The sequence below is a fragment of the Pteropus medius genome, unplaced genomic scaffold (genome assembly GCF_902729225.1).
Source record: "Pteropus medius unplaced genomic scaffold, Ma_sr-lr_union100, whole genome shotgun sequence".
NCBI classification, from domain to species: domain Eukaryota; kingdom Metazoa; phylum Chordata; class Mammalia; order Chiroptera; family Pteropodidae; genus Pteropus; species Pteropus medius.
In genome coordinates, this window is record NW_024342647.1 from 7,138,832 (window position 1) to 7,165,249 (window position 26,418).

At 38.2% G+C, this 26,418-nt stretch overlaps 2 protein-coding genes and 1 pseudogene across 5 annotated transcripts in view; 1 reads left to right on the forward strand and 2 right to left on the reverse strand.

Annotated features, from left to right (window-relative positions):
* Window positions 1-16,558, reverse strand: part of SLC31A1 (solute carrier family 31 member 1) — a 30,065-nt gene extending 13,507 nt beyond the window's left edge. Inside the window, exon 1 of one of the 2 annotated variants that reach the window (XM_039866889.1) lies at window positions 16,405-16,558. The gene's annotated coding sequence lies outside the window, so the exon portion shown is untranslated. The remainder of the gene's footprint in view (window positions 1-16,404) is intronic. The other variant, XM_039866890.1, reaches the window with a different exon arrangement.
* LOC120605823 (60S ribosomal protein L23a-like) lies at window positions 1,018-3,739 on the reverse strand (annotated as a pseudogene).
* Window positions 16,559-16,690: 132 nt separating the features above from the next.
* Window positions 16,691-26,418, forward strand: part of FKBP15 (FKBP prolyl isomerase family member 15) — a 48,885-nt gene continuing 39,157 nt past the window's right edge. The window contains exons 1-2 of one of the 3 annotated variants that reach the window (XM_039866877.1): window positions 16,691-16,896; window positions 23,157-23,272. In XM_039866877.1, coding sequence (XP_039722811.1) covers window positions 16,844-16,896; window positions 23,157-23,272 — 169 coding nt within the window. In that variant the 5' untranslated portion in view covers window positions 16,691-16,843. The remainder of the gene's footprint in view (window positions 16,897-23,156; window positions 23,273-26,418) is intronic. The other 2 variants (XM_039866875.1, XM_039866876.1) reach the window with 2 other exon arrangements.

Sequence of the window (26,418 nt, forward strand, 5' to 3'; positions counted from 1 at the left end):
ATTTCTAATGCAACAAATCCTCCTCATCTTCCAAGGTCTAGTTCTAAGAACTCTGAACATTCACAGCACATTTTGCCTTTCCTAATAACTCCAACTGGAACTGGGTCTAAAATATTTTTATGACATTTCAATCTGTGCCTATTTCCGTCATTGCACTGATTGAACAGTATTAAGAAAGGCTGGACAAACAGTTGAATGGGTGTATTTCTCCAAAATTCCTTTTCATCTTCATCAACTGCAGACATTTAATGAGCTCTTCTTGGATACTTCTCCTTCTTGATCCAGCTAAGGAGAGAAGTCTGGCTCCAACAATTAGGCCTGAAAAGAGATGGATGAGCCATTTCTTCATCTATATGCAGACCACTTGAAATGGAGACCTGAGTGTCCTGTCTCTTCATTTGTGGGTCACTGAAATCTCACTAAGAATTGGAAGGACCTTAGAAGTCATTGCATGGAGCTCCTCAGTAATACACAATTTCTATAACAACTATTCAAACATCCCTAGGGTTTTGTCAGGTTGTGTTGCTCCCTTTCAGAAAAATAAGGAAACACTTTCTTTTCAGCCAAGCCAAATAGAGGAATCTGAATATTGTGGTGATGATGCTGATAATAGAACCAGTACTCCAAGCTTAATTAGTGTTTGTACTCCAGATACCACTTAAATGTATTTCTCAAGCTGTAATTTGCATTTTAGGCTGTACTCCCAGAAACTAATTCCTGTCTGCAAAGAGAAACCTAATCATCTTCATGTCAACTTCTGAGACTCATACACTTATTTTATGCTCACTATCTGCCATTTATGTCTGTTACAGACTAACTTCTAACCTTATCTCAATCTAATCCCCTTTACATTCAAATATTCCACTGAAACTAATTTCACTTTTCCTTAATAAATTTAGCACTTTGGCACTTGCATGCCTCTTTGGCTTGTGTAATTCCTGTAATTCCTTCCCCTCCTCCTCCATTTTCTGTATATGTGCAAATCCTGGTATTATTTATTCAACATTTATTATGCACTTAAAATCTGTCAGAATTAAAACATGACCCTTGATCTTTTGAGTTTACAGTTCAGCTCTTTCTTTTTTTTTCTTTTTACAGTGAAAAATTTTTATAGTTAGAATTAGCCAGCTGGACTCAGTTTAGATGATCCCAATTTTGTTGGCAACATCCAAAGCATCATGGTCAGGAGCCAGCCGACCATATGCCTTCTTCTCTCCATCAAGCCTGATCAGGGTGTTGACTTTGGCTATGTCAATGTCATAGAGCTTCTTCACAGCCTGTGTGATCTGGTGCTTGTTGGCCTTGACATCTACAATGAACAAAAGTGTATTGTTGTCGTCTAGCTTCTTCATGGCTGACTCAGCGGCAAGGGGGAACTTGATGATGGCACTGTGGTCAAGCTTGTTTCTCTGGGGGGCGCTCTTCTGAGGATATTTGGGTTGCTTTTGGAGCTGCAGTGTCTAGGGCTATTGGAAGGTGGATGACATGCATATCTTTTTGTGGCTGTAGACACCTTTTAGTACTACTTACTTGGCCTTCAAAGTGTTTGCTTTGACTTCGCCTTTGGGAGGGGCAGGGACTTCCTTCTTTGCTTTTGGCGCCATCTTTGTGAAAAGGCTAGCTCATTCTTTAAGGCTAGTTATCTTTACCATGAAGTTTTTTTTGAATTCTTAACCAAAGAAATTTCTTTATTTCCTTAGTAATCTTCTCTTATGGCAATTTTGACTCATAGTTCTTAAAATACAAGATAAAACGTGCCATAATGTATATTGCAAGTTCCTTGAGGGCAAGTAACTAATTTCTACCTCGTTATTGAATCTGAAAGATCAACAAATATTCATTCTTCAAAAAGTTATTTAATTCTTACAAAATCCATGAAGGCTTCATTATCTGCTTATAAGGAGCCAGGTGCAAAAAAATAAGATTCTTGCCTTTGTAGAACTTAAAGGTCATCTTAAGGAGACTAAATTTTATTCCAAAGGCAACTGGAAGCTATTCACAGGTAATAAGTAGGGAAGTGATATGATCAGCTTATAATTTAATAGAGTACTTTGGCTGTTATGTAGCATAATTGGCATTTGTTCTTCCCTAATATTTCCTGCTCAAGTTCTGTGAGGCATTCACAGAAGGAAAAAAAAAATTCTTACAGAGCCACGAGCTATAATCCTTTAATTTGCTAGAATCCAGAAAGATACCTGTTAAAATTTTAGAAAGATTAGGAGAACCTTCTAACTTCTGGGTTATAAAATGGTTTGAAGGGTAAAACAAGAATATTCTACAAGAACTATCCTGGATTCTAAGAGCTTCTAAAGTCACATGCCACCCTTTGTAAGTAAAAGTTAAGCTTATGGAATATTGTTACAAGCATGAGTTTGGAGCCAGGGGGTATTAAGTCCTGCTTTGTGAATTTCTAGTTGAGTATCCTGGTGATATTTCCTATAAAAGTTCCATGGGTCTTTAGATTGGCAGTAGGTACTATGTATAGAGGCTGCTAAAGGGGCTGTGCCCAGATTTCAATGGCACTTGGGTAAATGACTCAAATTTGGTAGTTGCTCAATAGGTTTTTAAAAAAATGATGAAAGTAGACGAAGTTCCCTGTGGGACATGGAAGGCAGACTGTAAGACGCACAGCAAATGCTTAATAGATTTTCATTGGATTATACAATCTGTACTATACATGAAAACCTTCAACAGTGATATCAACAAACCCCACTTTTCATTCATACCTCCTCAAAACATTAGCAATAAATCCAGAATTTATGTGACTCAATTTTTTTAATGCCTTATTTTAGGTACAGTGGAAAACACACTAGACTGAATCCAAGATCTGGATTTTGGTCCATCCAACTCTATCACTTTGTATTCTTTTGGGTAAAATGCCTATGTCAGAGTTTCTCAATCGTAGCATGATTAACATTTGGGGCTGAATAATTCTTTGTTGTATGAGCTAGCCTGTGCATTGTAAAATGTTTAACAGTACCCCTACTTTACTCACTAAATGCCAGTAGCACCATCCCAGTTGTGACCACCAAAAATATCTCCAGACACTGTCAAATTCCCTTGGGGGACAAAATTACCCTACCTGAGAACCACTTTTGATCTCTGAGTTTCAAAGTCTCATCCAAAACTCAGGGAAACATGGAGATAATATCTGTTTTGCTCTCCTTCAGGGCTGTTATATGATTCAAATAATATAATGAATGGGAAGAACTATTGAAAGAAAAAAAAGACCACATGAGATATGCAAAAGCATTATTAATATTCTGTTACTATTATTATGCTCTGTGAGTGCTCAATCTCAAGGCTGAAGAATAATATTCACATCTTGTTTACAGATGTATTGCAAAGCTTAGGTTAAGGCTACTGCAGTCTAATATACCCTTTAGGTTGGTATTCAATAAATATTTGTTGACTGAGTGATTCTAAGTGTGAGTTCAATAGTAACTTCGTTTACTTTTGCGGCATGTTCTCAGATTTTTCTGCTGAGCTACAGCAATGTAGTAAGTTTCCAAACCTACTGTACTTGAAGGACAAGCCTAGATTAAACAAGAATGACCAGTCATTTTGCAGATGGAAAATCGAGGCAAAGAAAGTTAACTGACTATCTAAGGACATGTGGCAGTCTAGTAGCATGCTGCAATTAGTTATTCAAGCACTCTGTCAAGTTATTCAAGCACTCTGTCAAGTCTATGAAGTCCTTGCCCTTTAAGTTGTGCAAGAGGAGCTAACTTTACTTGTTACCTACCTCCAGAGTAGCTGTGTCTTGCAGTCCTTTATACCACGTTAAGGCATACAATTTGTGCTAAAGCTGTTACCAGCAGTATTCTTGGCTGCTCCACCTCTATGTGGCTCTAAGTAAGGTGAGAATGGACTTCCATATAACCTAGCTCCAGGTCACATTTCGTCATTTTGTTAAAATTCACAAAAGCCATTCCAACTGCCATTCTGTTACATATTTTCAGTGTTAGAAAAAGAAAATTTAAAGAATAACCCATAAAAATGTCATGATTTATTCTAATCCTTTAAAATACCAGATCGCCTCTCATTATTATGTCTCTGTGTGAACTTTCAAACACTGATTGCTGTCACAGAGAATCATTACTCCCAAACACTGATTTAACAGTCTGTTGGATAATTCTCAGGCAACATATGGGTTGGAGCCCACCTTAACCTTTATCATTATTACAGTTTGAAAGAATATAAGGCTAGAAATCAAGAGATTCTGATTCCAGCCTGGTTCTTCCAACATATTAGGTAATTCGATCTTTATGGTTACAGTTTCCTTAGTGAAGAGACAGAATAACTCATCTTTGGGGCCTATTTCAGTTAGAAAAGTTTAGGTATGTAATATATTGTTTCAATTACAAACAAATGCATACTTGTCTTCTCTAAATGCATTCTGAATATCAGATGATATGCTTTAGACATTCTAACATTTCATTGGCTTTAACACTTGCTTATCAAGCACATTTCAGAGCATACTGATCATATCACTTTCTAACAATTTCCAAATTACCAACCTTAAAATCATTATCTCTACTGAGAAATATCTTTCCAAAGCAGAAACAGTAAGAGCAAGAGCCCTCCTGGTTCTTGGAGTCAGACTGCTGTCATAAAGCTATGCCATTTTTGGAACTCAGAACAAGTTGTTAAAACTTTATGGGGATAATACATATACATAAAACTAAGATAATAAAATCTCACTGTATTTTGAATATGAAATGTCAAAATACATATAAAAGTGACTGGCACATTGATAACATACATTAGAAATAATAAATGTTAATTACTTTCCTCCCAACTCTAGAGTTTCTCAAAGTGTGGTCTAAGGACCACCTGAATCAGAATCATCTGAGATGTTTGGCTAAAAATGAAAAATAAAGACCCCACTCCAGACTACTGAATCTTCTCTTAGAAAATGAGGCTTCAATATCTAGACATTTATCAAACATTACAGGCAATTCTTCTGCACTTTAAAATTTGAGAATCTTAGTTCTGAATTAAAAATATGTACAATATAGATATATAGTACAAAGAATTTAAGAACTGGATGTTTAACAAGTTAGAGCTTAAAAAAAAAAAAAGAAAAGAAAAGAAGTAAAGATTCAACCAGGATCTAAAACAAAGCATTTCTTTTGATATTCCAAAAGGCAACAGAGCTAATCTCACTTAAAATTTATACAAACTACCACCTAATAATTAAAGGGTCTTCTTGACTAACACTGAATTAACAATGGCTCATCTCTGGGATTTGAGAAAGGTTTTTTCACCCACTGTGTGAATAAAATCTTTGAGTTCCAGATGAAAGGGAAATTATATATTTTCAGTAGTTTTATTTTTCTAGATTAGTTGTGAAATAGGAATTGAACCACCAGAAACACAAACCTCAAATGCATTGTTTTGTATGAAGAAATTGTTGGATGTTAGTTCCCAACATGATTAATGAAATTTAAGATCTGCTCCCAGTTTAGTACTCTAGAGTCTGTCTCTAACTACCAACTCCTGCCTTTTTGAGATTGGGAATTCCGTTTGAAATCCTGAATAGGTCACTAAAAACAAACAAACAAATAAAAAACCAAGAGGAAGCTGCTAGCAGAAAAGATTCTTCCTTTTTTATGGTGACTCTCCAAGTACACAGGGAGCTATACTCATTCTCTAACTGGTAAAACTGTACCTACTGGTTGTGGGCCCTCAGGCAAATTATTTAACATCTCTCTGGCTCCACTCTAAAATCAGGATAATAAACTCAGCCTACCCACCCCATAGAATTGTTTTAAGGAGTTCAGTTAGTAGCTAAGAGGGCAAGTTAGTTTCCCCTAAAATAGGAATGACAGTAGCATGTACCTCATGACAGTGTGTACCTAAACACTTAGCATACTGCCTAAGCACCTTAAGGCTTTGATAAATATTCATTATTATTACTTTTAATCTACTGTTCTTTCTAAACTTGGAATAGGTACAATTCCCCAAGTTTTTTGATTTTTCCTTCACTCATTACTCCATAGCTAACCTTTCTTTCTAACCTCTGCTGTTTTCAATTTGGGAGTTTTCAGGGTGTGCTAGCTAGTGAATCCTACCCACTTAACTTCACAGGCAGGAACATCCTTCACCTATATTATATCAGGTGGTCAGCAACTGCTTCAATTTGATTTCAATCTGCATCCACTGTCTTTGAAAAGTCTCAGAGCTTCAGGCTTCTTACTCCCTCTTTTCTAATTATAAAAGACTTTGTTTTTTTTTTATGGGGGGAGGGTGTTTCACAATCACCAAGCAATTCTCGAGTACCAGCTCGGTGTCCAACAATTCAATGAGATTCTTGACACTATCTACCCGGAGATATCATCAGATTCCACAGGTTGAGGGCACAGTCCCACGAGACTGCCCTTCACTTTAGATGCCAGTAATAACCCCGAATTGTTACCCATGCTTTTGACCAACTGGCTATGTATCAGAGGTTCCCACGTCCCTCTCTCCTTGGGTTCTGTTAATTTGCTAGAGCAGCTCACAGAACTCAGGAAACCTATTTACTCATCAGATTACTTATTTACTACAAAAGATATTAAAGGCTACAGATCAACAGATTAAGAGATACATAGGATGAGGCCCCGAACAAAAGAGCTTCTGTCCTCCTAGAAGAGCTTCTGTCCTCCTAGAGCCTGGGGCCCAGCACAGTGGCCTGAGGAAGCATTCGAGTTCCCCAACCAGCAAGCTCTCTGAACCCCATTGTTTTGGGTTTTTAGGGAGGCTTTATTATGTTGGCATGATTGATTAAATAATTGGCCATTGGAGATTGAACCCAATATCCAGCCTCTCCCCTTCCCCACATGTCGGGGTGGCACTGAACATTCCAACCCTCTAATCACTAGGTAGGATACACTGGCAACCAGCCCCAATCCTTAGAAGACTCTGGGGGCTTTCCAAAAGTCAACTCATTAACATGACAAAAGACACCTTTATTGCCCTTTTCACTAAGGAAATTCCAAGAGTTTTAGGGGCTCTGTGCCAGAAATGGGATGAAAACGAAATATATTTTATTATAAATCATAATATCACATTCTTATTTTTATATTTCTATAGTTATTTTACTAGAATTTTGCACATGTGCTGCCAAAGCAAGCACATTTCATTAGCATTTTGGAAAGGAAAAGAGATGTGCTCAAAATGCCGTATTGAAATAAATGTAAATATGATACATTATATTGTTTTTGCCCATCTTATCTTTTCTACATTTTAGTTTCTTAAGAGTAGGTAAGGAATAGTAGTTCTGCCCCTTAATTCTAAGTCATACAATGGCACCAAGCACTTTGTGATGTTTCTGAAAAAATAGTAAAAGAAACTCTTTCCACGGTCAGTTTCTAGAAAGTTCATGGGCCTTTTACAAGCTGTCTAAATGTAGAAAGAAGCCTAGTGACGCATCTAGTTTGAGCTACTCAGCAGTAATTTACCCTGGGAATCTGGCACTAAAGAAAGCTTATATTTGTTAAGTTGGGACTTATCTGGGTGAGCTGCATATTAAGCCCTATAATCCTGTCATCCATAACTATAAGGAGTAATAGTCCACGAATGAGCCTGATTTTCTCCTGTCCCACAGAGTTTATTGGAGCTATCTCACAGAGAGTCTATGAGAGCTTAAAGCATGGCCCATAGTCAAGTTTCTTTATTCTAAAATCAAGAGTCAACACTAATCAAATTGTCTCTTCTAAATGTACAACATTCATTTATAAGCCAGAGTTTGTATTTATGTAATAGTCACTGTGATCTTTATGACTTCATACATAAAATGAGATTTGTGGGAATAAAAAGATAACATGTTTATTTTTAAGTGCATATTCCTAGGTTATTCCTACTGAGTATGTCTAACTCCATAGCTACCACTAGTATGTAGCTAAATAAATAAGGTTCCAAATTTTTAACTGTAGCACAAAGAATGGCAATGGGAGCCAAGAGAATATGTGTGAATATTTACTTAAACATACACAGACACATACTCCTCTTCAAGATAATCTACTTGGCCTTCTGCCCCTTCCTGAGTCACATTAGGTGTGCATAGGGGTGGGTTGGAATGTGTGCCATGCTGCACAGGGAAAAGGAAGGATAACTTGAGAGAGTAGCCAAGTAGAGGTTAGAGTCCTCTGACATCTACCCAAACTCAATTCAACAAGTATTAAGTACTCTACATCCCAAAGGCTATAGGAAATTTGGAAATGAAGAGGATGGAGGCTTTGTTTGAAACCAGTTATTTAGAATAAATTTCACAAATGGCTTCATGCACGTAGGGAAAGAATGATGGAGGTGAGAAAAGGAGGGAAGGAAGGTTAGCAGGTATGGTAAAAAAAAGTATGAAGGGATGATATTAATTCTGATTTGTTTCTGGTCCCTAGCACCTCAAAAAAACAGAGGTGATTGTTATGGCATCACCCATTTCACAAAATTATCACACATCCTACAATCATCAAAAAACCGGGGAAGCCAGTGAAAAACACATAGACAGATATTAGTTAGGCTCTCTGTTTATCTTTCCATTTTAATTTCCTGTGATAACCAGCTAATCTTCAGTATCCTCTATGTGGTAAGTACTGGTAAAAGTAGATGGGAGACAGTTTTTTTTTTGTCCTAAGTTTATAACATTCACCTTACAAATTAGCTCCTGAGTAATATCACACCAAACAGAACTAGACAAATCTATAGGATCACGATAGAGGTGACTTTTGGTGAGGTTGCCTATACTAGGTATTTAAAATGTAGTCTCTGAATAACAAGAGATAGAAATTAAGATGTTTTCAAGAAATACCTTCTCATCTTTTTCACTGTTCATTTATAATTAAAATCTCATAGAATATCAGAACTAAAAGAGTCTTTATCAGTCTGATGCAGACTTTGAGCTAGCAATTGCACTAAGTATCTATCCTACAGATATACTGACACATATGGGAAATGTCAGATAAACAAAGTTGTCTGTCGCGAGACTGTCTGTAAAAGCAAAATACTGAAAATACAACCAAAATGTTCACTGATAGGGCACTGATGAAATAAATTATCACATCCATAAAATGGAATACTTCTCCACCATAAACTAGAATAAGAAAGTTGTTTTTATATACTAATATAGAATGATCTCCAAAGTATGATTTTAAAAGCAAGTGCGCTGTATGCTATCATTTGTAAACAAATTTTAAAGGGAAAAAAGTATATACATATTGTTTGTAAACACCTTTACTACTTCTGGGCGTAGGGGTACAAGAAAGTGGTGACATTGTGATCCATAGGAGGGGAACTAACTGGTCAGATGTGGGTTAAGAGTAGAAGGAACATTTTCCACTAAATATCCATGTGTACTTTTTGAATTCTGAACCACATGAATATATTTCTTATTTCAAAAAAATTAAAATTTTAAGTCCAACTCCTTTATATTATAGATGGGGAAACTGAAGTCCATGTTATTGAATAATGATGCTAAAATACTCATTAGTCAACCGAACCCATAACATTTGCTTCTCATATAAGGCTTCGGTAACAGTAGGCTAACCGCTTTCCCCAACTCTCCCATTTCTCCAGATGGTTTGCCGGGAAGCAGCTAAGCAGGAGGGGTTTCTGAGCTTTACAAATCCTATTTTAGTGGCAAATAACATAGAAGTTCCTGTTTCTCTTGCCCACTCTCACCTTTCTGTACAAATAAGATCAAGTGTACAACTACAATTTTCACAAAGGCTTTAGAAAAGCTTTTATTTGCCTGGTCTGAATAGGACAACTCAAATTTGATATGTCAAACAAACAAACTGAAAAGGTCTTTTAGTTATGCAATGATAGAAGGGCCTAAGTCCAATGGGGAGTGGATCTCCCAGCTACTATACTCCATTTCTCTGATACCTTTTGTTATTGGCTAAGCCACATGCTGGCATAAAGCAATCACGGTATGTACCCTTTCACACTCCTCTTACTGGATCCTTTTGTAGTCTTGACACATTTCCAATGTGTTAACCATGAGTGCTTTAGTATGACTTATGTAATAAGTTTTCAGACTGTTTTATAGATGCTGTGATAAGAGTGTAGAAAGCACTGGACTAGGCATCAGAGGCTCTGAGCTATAGACACAAGTTTCCGTTATTAGCCTTGTGACATTAAGCAAATCGCCTAAACCCAGAAAGTACTAGTTTCTTTATCACAAAATGGATATAAAAATACCTCCCCTGACAATCTCACAGGTTCGCAAGGCTCAAATAAAATGTCCAAATACTTTAATTCTAAGGTATAGTAAGTACGAAATATTATCAGTAACCGCTTACTCATTAGATGACAAAATTAATCTCTTAAAGGAGATGTCCAAGTCACACTCAGAGACCACTTTCATGTCACTTAAAGTATATGGCCTCTTATAGTTTGATTTAAAGAATACTAGCTAGTCAGATATATATATATACAGTTGACCCTTGAACAACATGGAGGTTAGGTGCACTGACCCCTGTGTAGTCGAAAATCTGTAACTTTTGACGCCTCCAAAACTTAACTACAGTTGTTCCTCAGTATTGGTTCCAGAACTTCCACAGATATCAAAATCTATGGATGCTCAAGTCTCTTGTATAAAATGGCATAGAACAATGCATACAGTCAGCCCCCTGCATCCACGAAAACACTGTATTCGATCTGCAGTTGGTTGAATATGCAGATGCAAAACCCAGGAATATGGAGAACTAACTATATTTATTGAAAAAATCCACCTATAAGTGGACCTTCACAGTTCAAACCCATGTTGTTCAAGGGTCAACTCTATCGGCAAAGCATTGCTTGTACTGTCTTCTCGTTATAATCAAAGGCAGGCAAAAGTACTTCTCACTTAAACTTTTCTTTAGTTACAGTAGATAGGATTTCAATTGTCTCTAGATCACAATGTTGTCGGTTTGCTTGTGAAGAATACTGGGAATTAATTTGGTGTGAGGCAGAAACTAGAAACCATCTTAACTGTTCCTTTTTTACTCTTCCCTCTTTTTAATTAATAAAGGATGATTTAATGAAAATGCACAGAGACTCTAAATGAAAATGAGAAAAGTTATTCAATACCTCAGATAGAAGCTGAATGGTGTGGTGGAAAAGTACTAGGCCAGGAATCAGAAGATCTGGGTTCTAGATTTGGCTCTTAGGGCTTATCATCTGTGTGATCCCAAGGAACTCAGTCTCTTCATTCATTCATTCATTCAAATTTATTGTGCACTTATTGAGTGACAGTACCATGATGAATCTCTAACTTAGAGAAGCCTAGTCTGGTAGAGAAGGGATACATACAAATACAATAATTGAAATAATTAAGATACAATATGAGATGTACTAAGATATAGACAGTGCACAGGGTTGTGTGGGAGCTGATAAAAAGCCATCAGAAAAGGTAGGAGAGGAATGGGGCCTGCAGGTGCATAGTTAGCAGCATTCCTCTGCCTTCCATTTCATAAACTGAATGACGACATTCTCTAAATTGCTTCAAAATTATTTAAACACTCAGTATAATTCTCTAATAACTCTATTACATATTCAGGGAAAGACTCAACTTGGCTCAAAAAGGTCCTCTAATATTTCACTGGTTGCTAGAGTTTTGCTCTTTATGAGTTCCCTCCAAATCATTGCTCATATTTACTTTTGCAATGCAGGTTTCCATCTCATTTCGCTGTATTGCATAATGTCCTCAGCCTACAAAAGCAGGTTGTATACAAAAGCCTAGGGCCTTTGTGTAAAGGAAAAGAGGTAGGGTGGACCCTCCTCAACCCTTTCCTTCTCTGCAGGGCTTTGCATTCCTAAGGATGGGCCCCTCCTCTGCTTGGGGATGTTACCTAAATTATGAAATATTAACTCAAAGCAATGGAACTTCAAAAGCATTTCCTTCCCAGTCCCTACCATAAGATTTCTTTTGGCATAAGCTGCTGATTTTAATGTAGTAAGTATCAGATTCTTGGTGACTTCTCATTTCTGTCATAAACTACAGAAAACCCGATTTTTTAAATAGGTCTATTATGATAAAATCTGCATGTGGGAGTGGAGGTATCAACAACTTGCCTTCTCACCTCTCTCTCTTCCTCTAATCATGCCTGGCTTGCCAATTTTATATGGCAGAGATATCTGGGTGTCCCCTGGTCACTGATTTATCTGACATCTTCCACTAGCTGCAGTCATCTTGTCACTGTAAACACTTGATTTTCCAGTGATAATTACGTCATCTTTTTCTCTTTTGTAGCACTTCTGGTGAGGGTGGCAAAAGGAATCCATAGCACAGCCAAATTAAAACAAGGAGAAGAACTTAAGGATCGTAGATTCTCCAGAATATGGTATAAATTACCACCTTTAGAACAGTCATTTAATTTTATTCACATTGAGTCTAGAACCTTTACTTTCCTCAATTCGAAATTGAGATTATAATCCAAAAAACTGGATTGAGGTTTTTAAAAGATTAATATCAGTGCCCCAAGTAGTGTTTACCATGCTTTATTTCATTCAATCCTCATACAACTCCACATTCTAAGGAGTATTAGAAAAATGAAATGGCTACTCACATAAAGTGGGGCTAGGGAAACTTACTTTTTACTTCATACACTCCTAAACCATTTGAATATTTTTACATCACTATGTCATTTGGAATACAAAATTCCATTTCCTACTAGGCTAAGTATAAACTTGTCACCTTTCCCTTCTAGGTATTTGACAAACATGGCCTTGATCTCTTTTTCCATTTTAATCCACTACTTCTCTATGAATACTGTTGTCTTATACTCTTAGCAAACTATCCCATGAAACTCTCTTAACCAACCTAACAGAAAACACACTAGGCTAGGCTATTTTCCACTGTCATAGAAGCAACACTTCTGCTCTCCCTCTCAGTGAAGTTATGTGCTAATAAAGGGTGTTAGTTGTGTCTGTTCACAAACCAACTTAAGCTAGTTGTGCTTATTATCATAAATATATAATTAATAAGGTATTATGTATAGCAATTTAGTATAAATGAGAAGAGCGAGACAACAGCAGCGCTAATATTGTGTACTTACTAACTGCATGTACTACAGGCACTGTTCTAAGTGCTATGAATTAACTCATATAATCTTCACAAGGAACCAGATACTATTATTGTTCCTATTTTATAAAAGAGGAAACTGAGCAACTTGCCTTAGGCCCAAAGAACTAATATGTGGCAAAATAATTTGGCTCCAGAGCTTAAGAATTTAACTACTATGCTATAGACTTTCTTGTAGTTGTTCCTTTGAAAACCAAGTTGAAAGCTTTGGAGAGACTAGATAAAGGCGATACACATAACTACTCAACTCTTCTTTGTATGTGAAAGTAGCCACAGATAATATGTAAACAAATAAGCGTGGCTGTGTTCCAATAAAACTTTATTTATAGAAACAGACAGTAGGTTAGGACGTGACTTGGCCCTCACACTATAGTTTTCAGGTCCCTGAGACCCACACTCTAAGAAAAGACTGTGTTAAAAGAATGGCAAAAAGATGTTTATATTTTAGGTTAAAATAAAATGTTTAAGGTCTGCACGTAATTAATATCTGTATGAATCCCTGCTTTAACTTACTTTTCGTTAACCAATGACTGGCCCTAATTGTATTAGATAAGAGAGCAACTTTTATCTTGTAGGAAATTTGTGCCTTCTTTCCTGCCTTTGTGTTTTTGCCAAAGCCACCCCTTCAATCTGGGAAGGCTTACTTGCTCACTTCCACTTAGAATCCCACTCGTCTCCAAAGCCCATACCTAACCCCACTCCCTCCTCCAAACTGGATATGATCACTTCTTTCCTTGAAATCTTACAATAATTAATTTCTACATATGGGATTTGCTTTGATATATCTTCTGTTATGGCTATTTGTATAATTCAATTATCCTCACTACGCAACTATTAATATTAAGTAATTTGAAGACAAGCACAACGACTAACTCATCTTCCTATCTTAGGCAACATCCTGCACAGTACCTTACACATAGCAAATTTTCAGATAATAGTTCTTGAATTGTGTTCTACCATTCTTTAGTTCAGTCACTAAACACTATACTGCATTCATCAGTACAGATTAGTATGGGTGTACCTGTATATTAAAGTTGTCATTTCTATAGCAAAATTGCTGATTTTGAAAGGAATTGTTAAAACTGCTGCTTCCCGATTAATTTTCAGGGGGTCAATACATTTTATAAACACATCTAAAAGCTGTCTAATTAAGCAAAACAAACAAACAAAAACGCTTACTTCAACCCGAGATCAGGGTTGTGCCTTACTTAACTGTGTATCCCCAGCAGTACTTAATAGATAGATGTCTGGATCTAATCCACTCCTTTTACAAAGAGTTTAGGGGACCTGGCCCAAGCTCAGAGTAAGTTGAAGGGCTTGGGACAGGAATTCAGGTTTCCTGATTTCTAGTCTCATAGTCTAATTCAGGAAGACAGTGGCTTTTTAAGTGCGCTCAATCCTGCAGTTCAAAGGCTGAGGAAGCCTCACCACTATCATCTACTTCCTTATACTGCCAATCAGAACCAACAACTGTGTTCCCACAATGTGATCTGGGCAGGCATATTTGTGGTGTTCCAATCACCAAAAAGTCTAATCCAGATTTTAGGATTTCTGCCTATCCGAAAAGGTTACTAAATAAAAACACCCCCACTCAAGAATGCAGATTAATACTCAAATGATCTTTCAATATTTTTTAAAAGCACTATTCAGATGTTTCAGAGACCAATCCTGGGGAGAGGGGTTAAAAAGAGCTATATAACTTATGTAGTTCATTCTTTTATTTCCTTAAAAGTAGCCAAATTCATATTCTAAACAGAGCTACTGCAAAGGGTTCCTGTTCTAGTGCTTAGATTCCAGTTGCATCATTGCTTTAACACTGTCAACCTTCACTGCTTTAACCATCTTAATCTGTAAAATAAACACGGGAAGCATACAATAGCCCTATCCTTCCTTTTTACAGAAGAATTCTTTACCAACAAAAATTAGAGTTATATATAATATTTCTAGCTATCTTATTTCCCTTTTTCCCCTCCCTCAGAGCTTTAAACAAGACTCAAATCATCTTCAATTAATAAAAGAGATTAAGCAACCCAGACAGTTCACAGCTAGTATGGCATTTTCATCTTTTTGGAAGCTACCTATAAAAGGCAAGAGCCATTACTGGGCTCTCTGGGTTGCACGGGAAAAAAATCCCAAGGGAGTAAATTAAGGACTAAGAAAACAGGGATGAATTCCATTACTCAATCTAACAAAAAAAATAATAAGAATCCATTATGAGAAAGACGGCATTGTGCCCTGTGACATAGGAGACATCAAGATGAATAAAACAGTCCCTGTCTTTGAGGAGCTGACAATTTAGAAGTACACAAACTACAATAAAGAGCATAAGTGAAGTGCCAAGAGGTTCGAAGTTCTCTGAGAGGAGGTACCCATCACTCAACTTCAATTTTATGCTAAAAGATTAAAACATTCAGGAAAGGGATACCTGTTGTACTAACCTGATTGAAAGGAGCCCAGAGTGAAAGAACTCCAGTGAGATCTATGGAAATTGATGCTACAGTGGGACATTACCTGCTTATCCACACTTTGGCTAAGCCAAGAGTACCTGAAGATTGTTCCAAGAATTATAACAGGTTAACCAAAGACATATAAGATACAGAGGGAGGAACCCGGAGGCAAAGAAGTCGGCCACAACTGATATTGACTTAGGTGTATGGCAGGGAGACTAAGCAAAACCCATGCCAAGGTCGGGGCTAGGGATTTACAGCTTCTAAAGTTTCCTCCTTTCCATCACCCACCCCCAGAATATCCCAGCTCTCTTGCATCTAACCCGCATTGCCGGACTCCAGAGAGGGGACTTCTCTCAAGATGTATGCCAGTCGCAATAACCACTCCGTATGCGCACACAGTGCTTACCGGGTTCATGTTCACCCATCAGCTCACTAAATTCTGAATCAAGAGACCAGGGTTCCAGGCCCAGTCTGCCCTTTACTGTGTGACCCCGGCCTAGTCAATCAAGTGCTTGGTTGCTTCTTTCTCTATTTGTAAATTCTGGGATTATGAGAATGGGATTGTATTCGAAGACCTCCTAGGTCTAAAAGCTTCTTGACCAATTGGCACACAGAAGCACTGGACAAATAGACCGTTTAGTGAATGTCGACATAGGTCACAGGGGTCTAGCGGCAGGGGCGTCAAGCCCGTTTTACAGACGGGGATACTGAGGTACCCAACATCCTGCCTCAAGGTCACTCCAGCTATGTCACTGTAGGGGCCGTGCCGAAAGCTCAGGTCTCCAGACTGCCAATCCCGGGCCCTTTCTCCTTTTGCCGAGCTGAGAAGAGTTGCGTGGAGGGTCCTTGTCCCGGAGGGAAAAGGACTGTGCTCGCGCCAGGGTTGAGGGAGGGAGGAGGCCTTACCTTCCCAGATCGAGACCCGCAACCGGTGTCTCCCTTTCAGAAGCTTAACCCGTCACCTCTTCAAGACACTTCTGAAGCCCCCTCCACTTCTGCCCGGCTCGACGTGTCCACGACCGTCACCGAGGCTGCCGATTCCCGCCCCTGCCCCGCCCTCTGCCTCGTTAGCCAATCCCTGCGCGGGACTTCGGAGCTCCCGCGGATTTCACCTCCTCTGCAGGCTGGAGAAGCCTTACGTCATGCGGCGCGCGTGCCCCGAGGCCCTCCCATTTGCCTTTGCCCCACCTCCTCCAGAGTGTAGTGTCTCCTCTTAGCCCAGCAACCGTGCGAGAGTTCGTCCTGCCGGAAAGCAGCACGCTGTCGCGGCATTTCACGACGTTGGCGGCTAAAGGCCTTGGAAACGCTCCGACTTCCTCCCAGCAGCGGGGCGAAAGCCAGCGCGATGTTCGGTGCGGGCGACGAAGACGACACAGACTTCCTCTCGCCTAGTGGCGGGTGAGTGACTGAGAAGCGTGGGACAGAGGGCGTGGCTGAGGAAGCCGCACAAACGCTTGGAGGGGTTGCTCTCTTATCAGACCTCTTCCCAACTTCCGGGTCCACACCTTTTGCCGCATTCCAGTGCTCTACAGCTCAGAACACAGGCAGAGCTCTAAACTGTGCTGTGTCCACTTGCATTCTGGACCTGGCATCTCCCTTGGTAGGCAGCATGACCCAGGAGTTCGCTTTTTTTTGCTTTATGGGTCACGATTTCTCCTGTGAAATGCAGATGGTTGCTGATGAGACCGCGTTCCTTTTCAGAGTTTTTATGGGGCTTTTTCTTCTCCGTGGACAAGGGGGTGACACTTAAGAATGGGCCTTGGTGTGTGAGTTCCAGCTCAGATATTACCTTTTTGGCGCTTTCTGTTCTCCCACAGCTCGAGGCAGAAGGAATTGCTTTCTGTTCCTTATTCTCATAGAGACGTGTTTACCTCTATCCTTGCACACGGAACCTGCTAGATTATGAGCCCTAAGAGGACAGGGACCTCTTATCTCTGCCTAGCTAGGCAGAGACGAGCTTATTTCTGCTCATCTCTGCCTAGCGCTCAGAAAGTACCTGGCACTTGGTGAGTGCTCAGAAAGTGCCTGTTGAATGAATAAAGCTGTGCAGTTGCACTCTAAATCTTAAAACCAATCTAAGAGACTGCAGTCGCTATCTCCTTCCTACTCTCCCCAGTCGTATATACTACTTGGGGGGTCCAAGTCTTCAATTAATCAGTTTAGCCATTTCCCTTGTGTCAATAGACAGCATGACTCCCCTCAAACTTGTGAGCTGCCAAGTTCTGATCCTTGCAGAGCCTTTCTTTGAACATCTGTTAATTAAGGAATGTATTGAAGAATGATAAATACACCAACATATATCCCTCGTTCTACTAAATCCTAAGAGGTTGTAAAGATGATTAAGCTGCTGTGCTTGCTCTCCAGTTGCTTTCAGTCCTGGTGGAGATTTCAATACATGAATGGCCATAAAACGACACTGGCTCTCTTTTGCTCTTAAATAGGATCTTTTGAGTTAGTGTGACAAGCTATGTGTTACCTATTCTTAAGCCCTCTTTTCACATTCACCACCCTGTTCTGTCCCTACACCCACTTAAGATGACCTCTGTCCACTTATCTCCACGTTGAGTTTTTTTCAGTTGCTCAGTTATTTTAGAGATAAGCTGTGCTTTGATTCTTTTTTGCCCTATTCCACCCAAAACATTCACTTAAATTTCCACACAATCCAGCCTACTGCTGTTGACTGTGTAATAAGCCCTTTGAATTAATGTTTCTTCATACAAACCTGTTTGTATATGGCTGTGCCTTGTGAAAATTTACAAGATATACTTTAAATTCACATTCTTCACTAGGTGAAAGTATTTTGGGAAGTCTACAAATGAATGTTAGGGCTCCCAACTTTCATGCAACAAGCAGTCCAGTACTGACTGAAAATTACAGGGTAAATAATGACAGTCATGTGCTCTTTTCCAGATTCCTGGCCTGAGATAAGTTTTTGGTGGCTCAGCTATGCTGCTTTCCTGAGCAGGCTCATCAAGGACTTGAAATGCTTTAGTTCTAGTCATGTGACTGTGCTCTTAAACACAGACAACAGTCAATTGAATGATAAAAGGCTTGGTAAACAAGTTATACAGATAACTTATTTTTTGTTCCCAGTAGTAACCAGAAAAACCAAATCAAATTTAAGCTTGAGAATATAGAAAGTTTCACCATTATTCTCTGATTCAGCTATTCCTTCTTTGGTTTCTCTAAGGAAGTAGAACATATGACAGTAAGCACTGCAGCTGTTTTCACTTCCTCCTTTTATAACATTTACTATAAATACACTTATTAATTTTTAAGGATCTAGACTTAAATATATGAGTGACTTGATTCCATTTAGGATATTCAAGCCAAATAGAAAAGAGAATATTAGTGCCTATGATGGCCGTTTAGATGATTGATAATCTGTGTTCCAAGTTTCCAGGCCTCTTAAAGTCCATGATTAACTTAGAAGTAGTAATCAGGTTTGATTTTTTTTTTTTTGTCTTAGTCCTTTCCTCACCAATGTGACTTGGAAATGAAATATGTGAATGCCTACTAAGTATATGATACTTGGCTTTAGCTACCACATATAGAGATAAGGCACAGTTTCTGCACCTAAGAAACTTCCAGTTTAGTAGTAGAATAAAAATCAATCCAGTATTAATAATCACAATGCACTCTTAAGGGGCCAGTTATATATATATATACACTTATGTTTTAGATTATACAAAAGGTATATGAAAGCAAATCTGATTAGCATAGTAATGATAAATCACTGGTACAGAAGTAGAAAATGATCATCTGGAACTGATCATCAGCACTTTTAAATTCCATAAAAGATACATTAAAGCCTAGGTTATAATGTTGGTTCTGCCCCTAGTTAGGAGTGTAACTTGGGACAAGTCACTTCTTATCATTGGCTCTCCATACTATTAAACAATAGAGTTTGTCCTAGATGATCTTTGAGACCTTTCTCAGATCTGTATTTTTGCTAATATCAGTTTATAGTTGCAGGAGGAGGAGGAAGAGGAGGAGATGGAGGAGATAGGATATGTGCACATGAATATAAATCATATATGGTGTACTTACTCAGTGCCAGGCACTTTATTAAATAATATATATAGTTCTCTCTACTCCTCCATGAGGTAGTTTTTACCATTGTACTCATTTTACAAATGGGAAATTAAGGCTCAGAGAGGTAAAAGTAAAAGAGCCTGGATTTGAAATCAGGCAAGCAGATAACCACCAGTCTGCCCATGTGCCATTATTATTATTTTAGAAGTAAATGATTGTTGCCACAGTTCATAAAAGAAGTACTTTAACAAAAAAAGGAACCCGTTTGTTAAAATATATTGATGTAGCACGTATGCATCTGTTACTATTTATGATGAGAAAAGAAAAGGAGTTTAAAACTAAGGTTGGATGAAGACTTTGGCAACTAAGTTCATTGGCTAACATTTATTTTTAAGATGTAATTAATGCTCTAATGACTTTCCCCATGAATTATAAACATAGAGACTCAAGTCCAGAGTTAGCAAACCCATACTTGCTAACATAGTTATGGAGAACACTTTAGAAGTGGAAAATATAATAATTTATAAGCTTATATATAGAGTTCATTTTAAAATATTAATAGAAAATAGAATTAATGAAAGATAATTGGGGTGGCCTGGCATTTAGATTGATTTTACAGTCATTAATTGGCTGGCCTTTAGAGCATCTGTGGAAATATTGTTCACCTATGATACTTCTGTTTTTCCCTTGGTGAAAAAATGCAAATTAAAACAGCAAATCCAATACCCATAGTTTACCGAAGGTAACAAGGACAGTGCATAAGCTATTATTATAGCTTAACTAGTATCTAAACTTTGTAAATTTTTTACTATGTTAAAGGTACTGCCCAACTTTCTCAGAATCTTATTCTTTCAGGAATTCTGCCCAGATTGCCCTGGCTAAAAGGAGAAATCTTGGTCTCTTCTAAATTTTATTAGCATCCGTTGATGTCTTATTTACACTAGCACTGCTCTCTGTACTTGCAATCTCATTTAAACCTCTTAGTCTTTTTAAGTCAGCATTATTGGCCCCATTTACAGAAAACTGAAATGAAGCTAATAGTACACTACCTTGAGAAAACAAGGTAACAGTTTCAAATCAGATTAAATTTATTTTGCAAAATGCTGGTCTATAGTATACATTAAAATTATTGGGGAAAAGGCCAAAAAAAATTTTGGGAAGTTTCAATATTTACTTCATCTAAACTAAGGATGTCTTTGGAGAAGAGGAGCTTAGAGCTAGACTACACTTGGAATTCATTTATTGAGTCAGCCTATTACATACTAGACCTTAGGGGAAATAGACAGTCAAGTGGTGATTATAATAAATAATCAGTTATATTATATGATAAATGATCGAATAACTTAAATCTGTGGAGCATAACTCCATATAACAACTGCCGGTTCTAGATCTCATGTTACAGCTTTCAATTATATATTATGTAATATCTAATTCCCTTGTTAAAAGTATATAAGCTCCTTGAAAATAGAACCCAGTTTTGCTCACCAGTGTCTACCTAGCACTTAGCACAGTGTCTGACACCCATTTCTTGAATAAATGAAGTATAGAGTTCTATAGGAACCTCCTGGAAGGTCATCTAGACTTTGAGATTAGGGTCATCTAGACTTTGAGATTAGGGACATCTTCCAGGGGAGAGGAGGAACAGTATGTCCAAAGGCTGGAGATTAGAAGGATCTTGCCTTATTTAAGAAACGAAAAGTTCCTCAGTGTGGCTGTAGCATACAGAGATGAGAAATGGCCAGATAGGAAGCTGGAGAAATATGGAGAGTCTAGGTCTTAGAAGGGTCTTGTAAAGTTGTCTTGTGGAGTTTGGATTTTTATCTTGGTAATATTGAGGTGTTCTTGAGGTTTTAAGGAGAAAAAAAGACTTGGTCAAATTTGGATTTTAGAAAGATTAATGTAGATGCAGTGGGGAGAATGGGTAAGAAGCAGACAAGACCAAGGCAAAGAGATGAATCAGAAGGTTGCAATAATTCTAGATAGGTAGATGTGATGGTGGCCTGACTTAGGGAAGTAGCAGTGGAGATGGGGAGAAGTGAATGGGTTTGAGAAATGTTTAGCAAATAAAACCAAATGGACTTGGGCACTGGTTATGAACACCAGGGAGGAAAAAGTCAAGGATGATGCCCAAATTTCAGTTTCATTATGGATGTTTGCAGAAATGAGCTAACATAGTAGACCTGAGACCATTATCTTTAGAAAGTCTTGTTTACAATGTTGGCATTTGGCTGGCATCTGGGAACTTCATTGGTAAACAGTTCCCCACACTGATATAAAGCTTTCCGTAAATGATGAGTGGCTCACTTGTCTAAACTGTACAAACAATGTGATTTATGACCTTTGCCCTCTTTTTGGGAGTCTAGAATTTTGGTACATGCTAGAGGGTTTCTATTTACCAGCCCCCAATAAAAAAACTTGGACACTGAGTCTCTAATGAGCCTCACTGGTAGGCCATACTTCACACATGTTACAACTCATTGCTGGAGAAGCTTGCTCCTGGTTTCCTCTGGACTTTGCCCCAATGTACCTTTTCCTGTTGCTCGTGTTGCTTTGTATCTTTTCGTTGTAATAGACCTTAACCATGAATATAACTCTATGCTGAGTCTGTGAGTCCTAGAGAATCACTGAACCTGGAGGCAGTCTGGGGACCACAACACAAAATGTCATTTACCAGGAGAGAGAGAGCACAAAGTAGGAACAGGTTTTGCTGGGGCAGTGGGGATTGGAAGATAAGAGTTCTGGTTTGGATATATTGCATTTATGTTGCCTCTGAGGTATCTGTGTTGTCTGGCACTCAAGAGCAAATTCTAGGTTGGGGATACAGATTTGAGCATCATCAGCATTAGGATAGCACTTGATAGCAAAGTAAATAAATTAGATTGCCAAGGGAGGGAGTGTATAAAATCCTGGAAACATGGACATTTAAAAGTTGGGTGAAGGAAGAAGAGTCCAGGAAGTTAAACGAGGACCCAGAAAGATGGGAAGACAACAAGAAATGGATCCCACTACCATTTATCGATGTCTTATTTGGGCCAGTCCCTTTTCCCACTCCCACAGGTATCCTCACAGAAGTCAAGGGGGAGTTTAGTTGACAGTGTGAAAAGATGGCATGAAAGCCAAATAAGATAAAAACTGATAAACTGTTTAATAACAAGGAGGTTGTAGGTGACTTTAGGAAGAGCAATTTTAGTGGAATGGTTGGGGCATAAGATTCATTGCAAGGGATGATAAAAGAATGGATCTTCCTGGTAGGTGAAATGATAGAAGGGACCATGTTTGATGAAGTGTAGTACAGTTTTATTTTGACTTAATAAACTAGTAAAAAGTAGGAAACTATAACTAGCTAAAGGTAAGAATTTATAGTTTGAAAAGACTATAGAGAGCATCTGGACCAACCACCTCAGTTTATCCATGCAGAAACCAAGGTCCAGACAGAAGAAATGGCCAAAGTCCTATGGATAGGTAAAGACAGCTGATGCTGTTCAGATCAGAAATACAATTTTGATTTCAAAGACACTTAGCTGCCACTTCCAGTATTGAATGGTTGGAGGTGAGCAATATTTATGATGATTCCAGGTTTGAGATATGTCAAATGAAATATCATTTTCATTTTCTATTAACAGTGCCAGATTGGCCTCACTTTTTGGACTGGATCAGGCAGCTGCTGGCCATGGAAATGAATTCTTCCAGTACACAGCCCCAAAGCAGCCTAAGAAAGGCCAAGGAACAGCAGCAACAGGTAAGTTAAGAGGTTAGGATTGGCCCCTACCAAGTTAGTTGAGAAGATAAATAGCCTTTTCAAAATGACATGCCAGGTTGTCCCTTCTTGATCAGTCTGGCCAAGCTCACCACCAGTGGCACTTGCCTCTCTAAACTCTGGAATATGAATTCTGGTGGCTAGATAGTGTGCCCTTTGTTGGAAACTGATGGAGGAAGGTCTGCCCTGTGTGGACACCACTCTCAAAAACTCTGCCCAGGGCACTCTAAGTAGGTACTATCCAGTGTTTTGGTGAGAAGGAAGAGCTGCTTTTCACTTCTTTCACCTGGATAGGTTAGAGGTATGGTGACAGTGAATTTTTCCCGATTAGACAATGATGCTCAGTGCTGTATCCCCTGTGTCTTTCATCATGATGAACACAAGAAAATTGAATGAACATTTGTTGAATGAAAGAAGAGAACAGGGACTACTATTTCTAAAAAGCCTTCCTATGTATATGATTTCAAGTGCTTTACTTAGATTTTCTTATTTTAATTCTCACAACAATTCTGCAAAATAGGTGAGACTACCACCATTTTAGAGGCTTAGAGAGGTTTAGGGACCTGGTCAAGGTCATACAGTAGTAAGTGACAGAGTTGAAATTTGACCCCTGACTTGATTCACTCCAAAGGTTCTCTTCCCTCCCCTATACTTTGCTGTCTTTACGTAAGAACCTGAAGAGGAGTGAGGGACTAATAGAAACAGCCCTGAGCTACTAGCCCTGAACAGGTGGTGAGAGACATTAAATATTTGTTGAATGAAGATGAAAGTATTGAGCGCCTTTTACATGCAGAATGCTGGCACTCAGGATGTTGTTAGGTTATTTAGAGTTGAATGGTTGCAACAGATACTGTATGGCCCATAAAGTCTAAAATATTTACTGTTTGGTCCTTTACAGAAAATGCTTGCTGACCTCTTCTCTAAATCTTACTTGTCATTTCTGGCAGCTTTGCTGTGGATTGCTGGTCCTGTTCTCCAAGCCATACATAACTTGGCCAGATTTCTAGAGGCTATGCCTTTACATTTCCTCTGGCATGTCTCTTCATCAGCAGTGTGCTTCTGACTAAATTTAAAGTGGTTGAGTTAATGGGTGTGGATAAAAGTAAACAACCTGAGTCCCCATCCAATGAAGTAACTTGATTTTTTTAAATCAGAAAATAACAACTATGAGTTAATTATACTTTCAAAGAGGAATTATAAAGGCATTTCAGCTTAATTACCTATACAATCTTATGTAGGTATTTACAAATAAAAAATAAAGTAGCAGTATAGGAGAACTTTCTATTCAAGGGGTATTTATATAAGCAATCTTTGTGGAGGAAGATGGTGCAGCATAATTCTTGAATCTCTTTAGATTTCAATATAAAAACAGACAGCAACTAGATACAAAGGACAAACCTATGGATAACATTTACAACAAAACTAGTTGAAGAGGTATCCTCATAAATCCCAAATATAAGTAGGTATGGACAAACCACTAACAGCCACAAGCCTTGCATGGTGTCAACATTTGCATGGGAGAAACTGGAAAGGGTCTTGCCCACTCTAGTGGTGGTTGACCATGGGAACTAATAAAGAACTGGAGCGCTCTTGCTCTTATGAACTTGTGAAACTTACTGTGGTGACCTTCCAGGACAGATCCCCACACTGAGAAGAACCTGCTAGGACTGGAATTGAGGATAGAGATATTAGTAGTGAAGGAGAGAAGATCCAGGTAAGAATAGGAATAGAAATAGTGTCAAGAAGTATCAGGAGGAAGCCACCCTATTTTTGAACTCTATAGGAAAAGACCAGAAGAGGGAGCTTTATGAAGTTAAAAAAAGTCACCTTGAACCTCTTAAAAAGTTCAGAAAAGCAAATTTCACACAAAAATAAGTAATAAAGTGTCAGAGTCAAACTCCATACAAAGTTATAAGAACAAAGAGAGCAAGGAACAGAATAATATCCCTACAGACAGTGAGAGCTCTCTTTTGTGAGAATGTTTCTTACAGAATAGATCAAAACTACAACCACTTATTAACATTAAGAAAGTAACATAAGACGAGATGAGAACATAAATGCAAATTAGAAAATCTCAGAAGTAAGTCACAGAACTCAGGCAAGACTTAGAGATGTAAGGAAAAATACTTCAGAAATGAACACTAAAAGGAACACAAGAGTGAATAAACACAACAGCTTATGCCTCAAGAGAAATAGAAGGTTAATAGAAATTGTTTAAAATTGAAAATTAAAAAATTGAGATTTCAAAAGAAAGTGACAAATATTGAAGATAACTAAGAAGATCCAATATATAGAACGTACACATATTTATATACGTTTGTGTGTGTGTGCGTATTCCTGAAGGAGAAAAAAAGGGAAAAAGCACACTGAAAACAAAGAACTTTGCTCAAAAAAAAAAAAAAAAAAGATTTGAAACTACATCCTAGTAAAAAAAAATGTCCTTGTGAATGGGGAATTCAAGAATCTGGACAATATTGATTTCAGAGAGGAAGAACTGCTAAGCCAATGAGAAAATATGACTCATCCCTCTAGCAAGTCCAGGAACAACCTTTCATTTGCAGAGCATTAGACAGGGAGATAAGAGTGTGCTGGGAAAAGTTAAACTAACCTCAAAGAGGATGCTAGGCTAACCTTTGGGAGACAGTAATTTTTTCTCATTGTTTCAGACTTGTCCTGATAACCTAACTCTGGCCTTAGTTTTTTTCCTGTCATACCCTGCTTATTGGGAGAAAAGGTTTTTTGTAGTATTACATACAACTGGAAAGTGCTGACTGAATTAAAAATTAGTTGAAGGTTTTTACTAAATAACGAGGAAAACATGAACACCAGACTAGAAAAATAAGCAAACATAAATGGACAATTCATGAGAATAAAACAAATGGCTGGTATAAATCTATAGAAAATGTTAAATTTGTGCTTCCCTATAATCAGTAAATGCAAATGAAAGCAACAGTGAGATGGCATGTCCCTTTTCCTACTGCCCCCCTCAAATTGGTAAAGATTTAAAAAGCTAATAATTGGCCAGGATGCAAAGCTGGCGGTCTTATGCTGGTGGGACTATAAACTAGTATGGCATTTCTCAAGGGCATTTTGTTAGGATGTAACAAAACCTTACAATTTTTTATATT